General features: G+C 37.5%; 1 protein-coding gene across 1 annotated transcript in view; it reads left to right on the top strand.

Moving 5' to 3' along the window:
• Positions 1-13,881, top strand: part of drd2b (dopamine receptor D2b) — a 37,563-nt gene that overhangs the window by 13,772 nt on the left and 9,910 nt on the right. Inside the window, exons 2-3 of the mRNA XM_056746250.1 lie at positions 2,944-3,252; positions 13,666-13,775. Of these exons, the coding sequence (XP_056602228.1) occupies positions 2,974-3,252; positions 13,666-13,775 (389 nt within the window). The 5' untranslated portion in view covers positions 2,944-2,973. The remainder of the gene's footprint in view (positions 1-2,943; positions 3,253-13,665; positions 13,776-13,881) is intronic.

The raw sequence follows: 13,881 nt of genomic DNA, 5'->3' as shown, positions 1-13,881 counted from the left end.
GATCATTTCAAGACATAAGGAGATTTTTGGAACCTAGTAAAGCTCTGAATAGACAACAAAGTGGACAGCTTCCGTCTGAGATAGTTTAAAGGGTTAAGGAGACTCAATTCTTGTGTGTTCTCTGCAATATTTTATGGTTTTATCATGTGATGTGAACAGCCATATTAGATTTTCGATCAGCAAGTGTGGGCAGGATTATTTCCGGTCGTATTTCACTGAATGGGAAAATAAGGATTTTTGGCCGGCAAATATGGCCGTTTTTTAGATATAAATAAGAAACTAATATATCAGTGATATAACAGAAATACTAGATACACCTTTAAAATAACCAATCCATATAATCCAGATGGGTACTCCTTGTGGAAATGTTTAAAGTGATTCATTGATTTTAGTTGGTCATGGCAATGTGGAGGAGGCCTTCTGCTGCGTTTGACACAGACATCATTTGTGTCGCTTTTTGCATCAATCAGAGGCGTTCACTGGGTTCACTGGGCCTTGTCTTCAGTCCCAAACACACATTATGCTAAAGAGGTGATGTTGGGCATGGGCGCAAGACAATGAATATAGATTGTTGCTATAACTGGATCGGGGAGATTGTTTTTGTAAAAAGGCCATTTGTTTTGCTTTGCACTCGTTCTCTTTTCCTCTCTGTTTTTGTACGGTGATGATTGATCATTTGTATTTTTCTCGGCACATTACACTTTGTCTGTTATGACTTGTGAGCGTGTTATAGTTCATATGGTTTACCAGTGTGCTTACTTGTCATCACAGAGAAGCATTTTGCTATTGATTGAGTGAGTTTAACAAGAGATCAAATTATGAGGATATTAAAATATAATGTCTTATTTAAAAATCAAATATAGAAATGCTTAGCAGATATAAACAGGCTTAACAAGGTGAGTGCTAGAAAAACCTGTATAAAAAAGAGCGGATAAGTGTGAGGAGGTGATGACACACTGGATTAGATGAAAGGTCATATACTGATGTGTGCAAAGCACTTGACTGAGACAGATTAAACGGAAATTCTACAAATAAACCCATGTCCATGTGTCGGAAAGACCCACTGTACTGTAAAATGCAGGGGATGGAATGTTGTTGAAGATATGCTGTACATTTTGTTCCGGTGAATATATCTAGGTTTATTTTTTTACAGTCACATAATGCAGTTTTGAACATACAGTGGGGCATTTTGTAATATGATATAGGTAAGGACTATAGAAACAACTATAGAAAGCAACAAAAATGTTAACAGAAAACAGTTATGCAACAAAAACAGGAATCATGTAAAAGATAGCCAGCAAAAATATAAAATCAATGTAATGTGGAATATTTATAGAAAAATTCAGATGCCAAATTACTTTTATAGGGTAATTATTATTAAGCCCTGACAGTTCGAAACATCAAATTGCTGCCGTATGTCCTGTCACTTTGAGATGTTGATTTCAGAGCAGGAATAGATCTCGCCGTGTAAATTCCAAATCAATACAAGACAACCATTATGCCACTTTTCACAGAGAAAATCAATCCTGTTTCAACAGACATCCAACGTTATGAGATTTTGAAGAAGAATGGAAGATGTAATTCTTAAATGTGAATGTCTCAAATATTATACCGAACAAATGAAGATGGGTGGGATTCTAACACCATCGGCTGAATGAAGCCATCATGGCGTTTGTTAACTTACAAAGCTCTGTGTCATCCATATCCCCATTCATATTAAATTTTTTTTCTTCAACTTCCAGCCACTTTCATTACTGAAAAAAAATGGAATCTTTACACATATATTTACTTAATACAAACATCTGTCTAGCTCTTTCCTGCCAAAAAGAAAACTCACAAATAAATCTGACAGCAATTAAATTCTGTGAAATCTAAATTGTGTGACTGACTTTTCTGAAATAAAGGATCTCAGACGGCACTCAAATACTGAAAGCTGCGTTGAGATTTTACTTTTTTCACTTCTCTGAATGTCAGCAATTTGCTTCCAATTTTCCTGTGTTTCTCGGAACAATCTGGCTGAAAAAGACTTGACACTTAAAGTGTGAAAATGTGAATATTTTTGTTACTTTAAATTTTTTTTCCTTTCTCAAATATCAAATATGCAGTGCTTACAATGAGCTATCTGTCTGAAATTGCATACTGCTACGGTATTTCCTGAATTAGATAAACATAAATATTTCCGCTTTTGGTTTTTGATTTAATAACTTAGAATTTTGTGGCTACTCAGCTCCCATGGCATAATGGGATATCATAGTGTCCAGCATACTGTGAACTCTTGCTGGAAGCAGAAGACCATCCAGATATATTTCGGCTGCATGTTTCAGACATATTGTTTATTATTTATATTTTCGCCTACTATATAGTATACAAGTAGGCGATTTCAGATGCTTTTGGTGACAAATGCGTTTTTTTGAGTAGTCCAACACAGCAACTTTGACTCATACTGTAGTTTACTTGCAAAATTCTCTGACCAGTAGCAGACAAGGGAAAGTTTTGTGAAATTTAAAACCTATTTTCATAAAATTGTATAATCCATAGTTTAGTTATTTTATAATAAGTGTAGCCTGTGAAGATGCAGCAGTGTTGTACCATGCCACAAGAGAACTGGCTTTCCTGGTTGAGTCTGGTTTCTCCCAAGGTTTTTTCTCCATTTATATACATGTTCAACCTATGTTGTGTTTCTTTGTTTTGTTTTTCTTGTACAGCTGCTCGGATGCAATGCAATTTGTAAAAGCACTATAAAAATACAATTGAATTGAAAACAATTATTATTTTTGCAATTTCGTTTGGTGATGCTAGCACCACAGAACTGATTTGCATTTTTAATAACACATTTCTGAGCAACGTGTGAACAGTAAATATTCCTCAGGGTTGACGTTCTGCCGATTGGTTTTGTTTTATCCAATATTTTCAGCTTCACTGATGCTAAATTATGTCTCTCAGTTTCAGGCATCTTCCCTGGCCGCACAGCTCATGGATTTCCTCACGGAGTATCCCTACAATGACACTTATTATGACAATGGGACCGGGACCCTCAACAGCACGAGCTGTGAGGCCAAGCATCCGTATAACTACTATGCCATGCTCCTGACTCTCCTCATCTTTGTCATCGTGTTTGGCAATGTGCTGGTCTGTATTGCAGTGTCCCGGGAGAAAGCGCTGCAGACCACCACTAATTACCTCATTGTCAGCCTGGCAGTGGCGGATCTTCTCGTGGCCACATTAGTCATGCCCTGGGTAGTATATCTTGAGGTAAGAAACATTAATTGTGTCATATGGAGCTGCATATGCAGGAAGTTGAAAATAACCCCAGACTGGGTGTCACAAAAATGAGTCACAAGGTTGACTTTTAAACACTTCGAGGACATGAGGCATTATTCAGGTGCCTTATTGTTTAAATATGTGCTGTTGAATTAATTTAATTGGATAATGGCCTTGACAAGCTGTAACAGCACCTCAGGGACTCCTGTAAGCTGGCGCCGCACGGCTTTTGGTTTACAATCCACACAGCACCACGTGGCTTTGTGCTGGCTGTGTGATTGCCGTCTGGCAATTGATCTGTGCTTTGTCCTTGAAACATATTGCACCACAGAGTATAATTTTTTTGCTCCAAAAAGGTTCCACGGGAACTAGGAGGCTAAATGAGCTGAAGTGATGCACATGGGGTTTCAGTGATTTATTTTACTGTTTTCCCCCACCTCACTGACTGTTAAAGGCAATCCACTGGTCATGTACAGGAAAAAATATTTGCTTTTTTTTAAAGCAGATTTACAAACCTCATTTGTTCATAGTTTGTAATCTTTAAAGGTAATAATTGTGTATTAGCTTCCGTTTATGCTGTAGGTCACTGCATGCCTTTAGTGACTTACAACAAATTCAAATCGACTCCTATGTCAGTTTGTTATTTTCTTGCAGCATAACACCTATGTTGTTTCCTTATATCCGATTTTCCGAGATAATCACCATTTTACATTTATAGTTCATTTAGTCTATTGTACATTAAAGCTGAAGCCAACTGTTTTGAATTTCGTTCATTATAGCGTGCATTATTACTTGGCAGGATACAATCCCGTTGACATTCTCTGTTAAACTGCTCTGATGGCAATATCAACCAGCAATCGTTATTATAATGCCGAGAATGTTGGTCATTTATGTTGTTTTGTAGGTCGGATGGCATTGAAGTTAATGGACAAACTTTAAAATAGAAACAAATACATTAATGAAACGGTCTGATCAGGCATTCTACACTGCTGAAAACATGTTATTATTTAGTAAGCTTTTAATAAAAAATAACTAAATTTAATGGAGTTAAGCATCGATTACATAACAAAAAGATTCCCAAATTCTCAGCACATTAAATGACAAACAAAAATAAATCAAATTGACTCAAGCGTTGACGCCTCGTGCGAATGTACCATTACAGTACAAATGCCTAAACTCCACATCGGGCTGTGAAACTGGCCTTTGGCTGCACTTTGGAGGGTCAGACAATATTATTTCAATCTCTATGCAAACTTGATTCCCAATATTGCTTAAAGTGCATGACTATAAGATTTATAGAATGTATTCTAGAGATTTTTGACGAATGTGTAGCTCGTATCACTGGACCCAAAATTTGAATAATGCTCCTATTATACGTCATTCTCGGACAGTGAATGGTGCCTGATTTACATGTGAAAAGGCTATATTTATATCATCACACACAGAAAAGACTGCGACTGTCTCTTTTTATTGTAACAGACTCCATTTTCATAAGTGTGCCAATTTAATTAAAGAGCCATTTGCTACCTGGATTAATTGCCCGACAGAAGCAAATTAACCGTCAAATAGCTTTTGTGCAGTATAGTTGGGCTGAGAATTTCCACGGTCTCTTGAAGTACAATGCTGCTGATAACTTTGCTTTTATAGCAAGAGCTTGATATGTAGATACTACTTTGTAATAATAAGAGTACCATGGTCCTTTGATTGTGTTTCAACCATAGTAAAGGTACCATGGTAATGCCAGAGCTGGGTAGTAACAAATTACATGTTATCTGGATTACGCAATAAGATTCCAAAAATCAAGTTCTTCTAATAAGAGTTTGGTGAGGATGGCGGGACAAGAGCCGTGGGGCGGGGGCGGTGGCGTGAGTGATAGTTGGAATAAGCTGTGCGCACACCGGTCCCGCATATCTCACGGAGGAAATCGGGAGGATAAGAGGACGAGCGACGGGACTGCTGACGAGAGAGGACCGGTCCCGGAAATGTGTTTAGTTTATATTAATGTTCTTGTGGCTGGCTGCCGGTCTTTTACTTCCGTGTTATTGTTTTTTTATTTTTATTAAAGTGGTTTAAATGTTCGCCTGTTTTCCGCTTCCTTCCTTCCTTTTATTAAACCTTGTTACAAAGAGTGAATATTTTTAAAGAAACTAATGGGAAAACTATTTTACTATCAGTAAACACAAAAAAATGATATGAGGCGCATGAATATGTTATTTCATTCAGTATTATCATATACGTCAATATGCCATGGTATTAAATGTAATCTTTCTTTCGGTTGTACAGTTAGAAAATAAGTCAGCATCCAAATCTACATTTTTGCATTATTTGTATATTTGTGTGTTTACACCAGAATATTGATATGCTGTGTGGCCAGTGCTATTTATAGCCAATGAAAACACTCTTCAAGTCAGTCTGACTTTATGCACAACATGGTGAACATCTGGTTGTTGGATAAGATAGAGGTATTCCATCACCCTTCAGATTTTTGACAGTGTCAGTACACCGTATTCCGCCGTCCATGGAAAAGAAGTCCCTGTCCCTGTTTTATTTGTAAATAATGAATGACCACACAAAGATGTGCTCTGGCAGACAAGCTCTCACAGTGACTTGTGCCTGTAATGATGGGGAGCAATGAAAAGCAAAAGCTGATGAGTTATGTCTGTAGTGGTTTATAAAACTACAGCCAAGTTAATGGGATTTGTGTTGAGCAGGTGAGAGGATTTATTGACATGAGTGACAGAACATCAAGCAAATTAATGCAGAGTTATGTCGACAGTTCCAGCTGACGGGATGTGATTTAGTAAAAATTCAAAGTGAATGAGAATATTACACAATGTGCCTATTGGATGTTGGTAGTGAGTTTTCATACGTACAAGGGGGGATTATAAGCATTCCATGCTGTTGTTGTGAGATAACGCAAAATAATGATTTCTCCCGAATGTAAGTCTACATCATTTATTTCACTCTGAAAGGGACATCCATCACACATATTACTCTAGAAGGATTCTAAAGGTAAGCGGCTATCAACCAAAACACAATATTAAGATATAACAGATATAAGAACGTTCAATGCAATAAAAAGGAAAAAGCATACTTTCTAAATTCAAATAGTATTCGTCAACAAAATTACATCACAACGTTTGGACTAGTTCTGCATGCTCCAAATGTCTTATTCACAAACTACCCATAAATCAGTTTAAGCCAGGGCCATTCAGCTTATCGGTTAAGTAATATGGATTTTCAGGGGCTGCTTCTTAAATTTTTAAATGTAGAATCAATAGGGGTGTGAAGAGATCTCAAGATTTCCTTACACAATTGGTGTAATGGAGTGTTGGGCTCAAATTGCGACCATTTTATGCGCATATGCTCCCTAAATTTAACCTGTGCGACCTCAAAATATATTTGGGAGCATTTGTGTGAGTCACATTTTGTATTCGTGGGCGTCTCAAACGTCTGCAGCTCCTCGCGCATAATAATTGTGTTTTACGGTGGTTCGCGGCCAACAGCCGTAGTATATAGAAGTGCTGTTCTATTTTTTAAAATTTCTCTCTGCTTTAAGACTTCCCCAATCGGAAACTGCCTAGGGTTCTTCCTGTGAAACGCGGAAGTGACGCATGCATATAGCCCATTACTGCCTGTCAGTTGAGTATGTGACAAAACATTTAGCAGTGTTTACTTATTTTTTATTATTGCATAATATAATTAATTAAAATAGAAGTTTAATGCGTTTCATAAAGCACAAGTTGATTTTATAATGCTTACGTTTTTTGAATGTTGTGGTACGGTGAATAAAAGACTATTTCCCTATATATTTCATCATGAGGATTTCTATAAAAAAGTCTAAAAATCTCATCTCGTTCTCGTGAACCCAGTTTCGTGTGTCGTGAGATAAGTGTCTCGTCACATCCCTAACAATTAAGTATTAGCAGTTTTTCAGGCACTATCTGCAGAATTGTGTTTAAAAGAGACATATGCATCTGATAACCATGACTGGAGAAATTCATCAAATGTCAGTCAAATGATGACTGCTTAAACTGCTTAAATCGCCCATATATCAAGATTTAAAGAGCTGATTCAGAGGCTTAAATCAAAGTGAGGCTGTACAGTCCTAAAAGATAGAAGCCAGATACCAGACGCAATCAGTCTGCTGAGTCTTTCACAACTGTCCTCTAGAATTGGCCGGCAAATTGGGGAACTGCACCGTGTAAATTGGTTTCAGCAAATTTTTTAGTCCTGCTAGCCACTTTACTTGATTTGCATACTTTTTTGTAAAATCTGGTGTTAAAATAACACCGACAAATGTAGAGATTTGCATGAACGACAATGATAAGAGGAATAGAATAAAGTTATGTTTTCGATGGTTGATTGACAGTTCCAGAGATTTTAGGAGATTCTAGAATCTGCTGTTGATGGGAGTGACAGGAAGATCAGTTTTGACGTGTTTCAATGATAAGAGGTAGATAATTATTATTTGTCTACATAGACTTAGAGGACTCTCGCCAGGCTGAATATCATGCTTATTAATAGATTTGTTTTGGAAAATCTTGCATTTCCTGTTGGCTCAGACTTCCTACAGTACCTTGTTCCCCTGGTAGCAACTGCATCTGGTTAATAAGGTGCCCCATTGGTACGAATACAATGTTCTATTTAATATAACAAAGACTCAGTTTTCAGAATGACAGCTTTAATGTATATAGTCCTTGCTTTTTATGGACATACTTGAAAGACTGGATGACTGTACCTTTGTGTGAGAATACAACAGAAGCTACTGATACTGGGCTATAGACATTTCTGTATTTCATTTTAGTAAGTAACGTGCCCCAATTACAGCACCTGCAACAAGTGATTACTCTACTGTGGACCCATCAGTGTCCGTCAATGTAAAAATCTAAACTGAGTGCTTGGAGAATGTCCCTCAAAACAAGGACTGCATATTGGCATGTAAATGTATTCATAAGCTCTATTCAAACCAGACCGAAACAAGATCACAATACAAATAAAACACATTAACCCTGTCAGAATCTGTTTTTCAATTTAGATCATAAAAACAATAAATATTCATATAAATATAAAATACTAATTGCTAATATATATTATGTGATATATATGCAAATTGTATACTGAATGTGGGCCTACATGTATGTTTACATAAAATAACCACTTTATCTATCTTAAATCTCTGCTCAGCTCAGTATTTTCAAAGTTAAAACATTAAGGTTTTATCACAAATTTTAGTAACACTTTACATTAAGGTACCCTTTATGAAGCATTTATAAATGTGTTCATTGATGATTAATAAGTAATTACAAATGCATTATAAAGCAGTTATAACTGCATGAATAAAAAGAAGGATTCTATAGAAATACCTGCCAAATAATGAGCAGGTATAAGAAAAACAACATAACACCCTACAGTGTCCAGTCTGACGGACTGTATTGCAAGCAACATCAAGATAATAATGGATCTGCTTTTGAGTCAAATAAATAATGAATAAATAAATGTATTGCAGGTATTTCACTAGAATCCCTCCTTTTTTCATATATTCGTTATAAGTGCTTCATAATGTATTTTTGTCTTATTTATCATTAATTAACACATTTATAAATGCTTTATAATGGGAACCTTAATATAAAGTGTTACCAAATATATCAATAAACTGTTTCTAGACAACTTACAGATTCTACCATGCCATCTAAACATATGAGCTGCAGTGTCCCATTCTACGTTTAGCATATTATTCTTCAAATACAGTTCACCTTGTAAATTAAGTACCTCTTTATGTATTCCTACCAAGAGCTCAAGAGCTCCACAAGTGCATATTGAATGCACTTAAGTGGAAAGGTGATATTCATTTAAGCATAAATTAAGAGATATTTTTTTAAACTAAAGCTTAACAACCAATAGAATGGATTTTAAACTCTGTTAGTGATAAATAGATAAGAATTTGTGAATATGTAATTGTGAAATGTAATGAGTTTATATCCATTCTATTCGGTTATAACAGTTTTTCTCGATTGCTAACACACAATTCTTGAAACAATTCACCATTTTCTGACAACTATGAACACATTCTCAGAACAATACACCAATCGTACAAACCCCACACAAAAAAAGCCTAATTTTGCAAAGGTTTAACCATGTTCACATTCAGAAAACACAAACACACAATATAATGAACTGAAGTGTCAAGATGTAATCTCAAATAGCACACATTTGTCCATCAGTATACAAGGCATAATTTCATGAAATGTGTTTAAGCAACCGAGAAAACTGTAAGTGTTGACGTGAGGAATCCCGTTTTCCGGGTCCAAGCATCTATTCATTTCAAGCTGGGCCATGGCTTTAAAAGCTGTTAATAAGCACTGAAAGTGAAATGGACCTATTTGTCAGGTATGGTGACCCATACCCGAAATGTGACCTCTGCTTTTAACCCATCCAGTGAGTAGTGAGCACACGCACAGCAAGTGTTGAACACATGTACACCCGGAGCAGTGGGCAACTATCACTGCAGCGCCCGGGGAGCAAGTAGGGGTAAGGTGCCTTGCTCAAGGGCACCTCAGTCGTTACCCGCCCTCCCTGAGGATCGAACCGGCAACCTTCTGGTCACGAGTCCGACTCCCTAAGCATTAGGACACGATTGCCCCTATCAGGCCACGATATGTTTACTCATTTCGCATATTTAAGCAGAGGATTTATTAACTCACTGTATACACTACATTCTCCTGGCTTACGGAATCTCCAATATCAATATTTGAATAAATAATGGAAAATGAATCACTGATTGATCATGTGGGATTTCGTTACAAAGATTAAGGTTCGGATCGTGGTTTTCCATTAGTTTTACAACTCGCCATAAGCGTATATTAGCATTTTTTTGTTGTTTGCCTATAGCATGAAATTGAGCGTTTGGACCCTGAAACAGAATATAACCTTTCATATATGGTGGTGCGTGACATCAGACTAAACAACCAAATATAATGTAGGACAATTCAGAGGTGGAAAGTAACAAATAACATTTACTTGCGTTACTGTATTGAGTAGGTTCTTGGTGTACTTGTACTTTTTAAGCTTTTAAAATCTGTAAGTTTACTTGTACTTAAGTATGATATGTGTGATATATTGTACTTCATTATATTTAAAGTACATAACTAGGAATTTTTAAGTTCCTACTTTGGTTTATGGAGTGTCTAACAACAAGTTAATGTACAGAGAATGTGTAAAAACTCTATCATTTCGTAATAATGGGTAAATATTCTTACCTTCCTACTTCACTGATTCCCAAATAGATTGTTGCGTGATTCATCTGTCTAATCCCCTCCTTTCCAGTAGCCTAGTCTGATGTGATTGGTCAGATGCACTAGTCTGCTGTGATTGGTCTACCGCGAAATGAGGCTCACGAGGTACACTGTTTGGGGGAGAAGTGTGAAGTTATCGCAGGCAATCCTAGCAAAGCATAGGTGGGGACTATATCTTGTGTCGGAAATCCGCGCCGGAATCGGATGACTCCTTTGCGTTGATTCAGAGTCGACTCACTTTTTTCCAGGCCAATAACTTTGTTATTCATTCACCTTCGGGTTTACAACTTGGCAGACTTCTTACAGTACTTTCAAACAACTCAATACCACGTCAATACCAGAAGAGCCATGGAGACGCAGAATTTAGACTTCGGTAGTGCACCTGTCCTAAAGGTGAAACCCCATCGATCTCTGACTAAGACATGAAGTAAACCACTATATAAGCAACCATTTCATCTTCAAAACAGGCTTCTGGACGCTGTGAAAACTAGCATCTAATAAAATCCTTATGTGCAAGAATGTAGAGGTAAAGATAAATAATATTTGTACAAATAATGCTCGTACCCTTGTTGCATTTGGACAGTTTAGTAAAAGTCAAAACAACATTGGTGCATAATGCTGTTTTCCGTGTTTAATCCCGTTCGAAGATAAACGGTTCTCTTATGTATCTGCATCATATTTACGCAGTGTGTATGGAACCCAACTGAACAAATTCTGCTTTAATGACATATTTAAACTTGCATCATCTGTCTCTCTTTTCTGTAAGCGCAGGGCAAGAAGCTTAAAATCTTTTTTAAGGCTTAATTTTGCTGCTGAAGAAAATGTCTATTGATTTAATAATTGTTTAGTTAATATTTCTGATATATGATTCTGTGACATTTCTGTAAAACAGTACAAACAATTATTTATTTGTTGCAGTGCAATTGTAATCCATTTTAGTATATAAAATTAGGCACTATGATGACCATTGTTGGTGTTAGGGTAAGAGTAACTAAGTATGTTTTACTTTGAGTAAATTTTAAACAAGCTACTTCATCTAAAGCGACTTACATAGTTGGGGAATACAATAGAATCAATTTGTGCTACAGAAAGAACAATGCATTGGTGCAGTAAAACTGATCTCAGAAGATTCGTTTTTTTGGGGGGGGTAGGAAAGTAGAAATGAAGTAGAAGACTGTACTAATGGGTCAGGTGTTGACGGAAGCCAATTTTTGAAGACAACTACAGAATCCGCTTATCTGGTGGCAAGAGGGAGATCTTTCCAGAGTCGTGGAACACATCCGGAAAAAGTGCTTGAGTATAATTTTCTCTATTTGTGGAACGGCACCACAAGAATTGCAGAGCACAGGGATCAGGCGGGTACATAAATCTGAATTAGCGAGTGAAGATATTGGGGTGCCGAACCAATGGTGGTTTTGTAGGCCAAGAGCAGAGATTTGAATTGGATGCGAGCGACTATAGGGAGCCATGGCAACCTAATGAAGATAGGAGAGACGTGCGCTCTCTTCGACTCTTTGAAGCTTTGGATTGAATCTTTGGATTGAAAGGTCGTGCTGAGTCTTCGGGTCGGCCGGGATCACGATCAGTTCAGTTTTTGCAAGGTTCAGCTGCCGGTGATGTTACTTTATCCAGAGTAAAATGTCATGCAGGCATGCTGAGATGTCATATCCTTGGGTGGAAATGACAGGTAGAGCTGCGTGTCATCCGCATAACAGTGATAGGAAAAGCCATGTTACCAAATGACAGAACCTAGGGAAGTTGTGTACAGTATATGGAGAAGAGCAACGGTCCAAGAACTGAGCCCTGGGGTACCCCTGTACTAGGATGCTGGGACTCAGAGACCTGACCTCTCCAGGATACTGTGAATTACCTATCCGAGATGTAAGACTCAAACCACCGTAGCGGCGATCCAGAGACACCCATAGCCTTGAAGGTCGACAGGAGGATGTGGTTGACAGTGTCGAAAGCAGCAGATAGATCCAGGAGGACAATGCAGATGTTTTAGAGGCTGCCCTTTCCAGTCTCAGGGTTTAGATCACTGAGAGCAGTGCGGTCTTGGTGGAATGACCACTCGTGAAAGGGTTGTTCTCTGTGAGAAATGAGGAGAGCTGGTCAGCTACCACACACTCAAGCATTTTTGCAATGAAGATTCTGGTCTTTTGTTTCCTAACAGTGCAGGATCAAGAGTGTGTCTTTTCAGGTTATTCGGGCCTTCTTAAAGCTGTGGGAAATGTACCAGTGGTAAAAGAAGAGTTGATAATGTGGGTCAGAGCGGGGACAACCGATGAAGAGATGGCCTGAAGGAGATGGGTGAGACTTCTAGCATGAAGGTAGTCCGCTGATTAGACGCTATGACATTGGCAACATCAGCTTTAGACAGGAGAGAGAAAGAGGGTTGCGAGCAGTCTTCGGGAGCTAGTGCATGCTGAGGAGGCGGTGGCGCAGTAAACTGACTGCTGATGGTTGTAGTTTTTTCTACAAAGGAAAATGCAAAATCATTTGTTAAGTCCGATGATTTCCGGTTTTTAAATCATATTTACACACTAATAGCTACATTCATTCAAATCAAAATCACCTCTCATGTACAGTTAGGCTTTCTGCATTTCTGTGAGGGATTGTGTAATAAAACTGAAAGCTTGAATATTTCATAGAAATGGTGCATATTTAACGCTGCACAGATTTGTGTGCATTAATACCTTCTCGATAGTGTTGCTGTGTGGGATGTTACAAATCTTTTCAGACACATAGCCATAGCAGTATATGGCCTTCAAATGAGACGTATAAACCATTGGATATTTCCTTCATAAAACATGACAATACAAAAGCATGTTGTCTCTTGCCGACAAAATATTGCTTGATATGGATTCCAATTTAATCCGCACTTTATCAATATAGTACTCAGTTCAGAAAAAAATGTACAGAATAAGCCTGCAGGCTGGAGACATACACACACCTATATTGCTCTATAGATAGTTATGATATGTTTACAAATACACAGATATGAAATTTAATATTTTTTATGATTATAGAACAATTTCAGATCATTTTAGCTACCCAGATGTACAGTATATTTATAAATATTTCAAAATTCTTTGTGTCTGTGTTGCAGGTGGTGGGAGAGTGGCGCTTCAGTAAAATCCATTGTGACGTCTTTGTCACTTTGGATGTCATGATGTGCACAGCCAGTATTCTCAATCTGTGTGCTATTAGTATCGACAGGTGAGTTCCTATTAGTTCAAAATAGAGCAAATAGAGTAATGATTCCATTAAATGACAGGTATACTATAGATCAGGGCTAGTCAATGGTCTTTACCTGGCACACCTT

This window comes from Triplophysa dalaica, chromosome 4, assembly GCF_015846415.1.
Source record: "Triplophysa dalaica isolate WHDGS20190420 chromosome 4, ASM1584641v1, whole genome shotgun sequence".
Taxonomy (NCBI): domain Eukaryota; kingdom Metazoa; phylum Chordata; class Actinopteri; order Cypriniformes; family Nemacheilidae; genus Triplophysa; species Triplophysa dalaica.
Note: the sequence above shows the minus strand (reverse complement) of the source record. Positions and strands in the feature narration are given on the sequence as shown.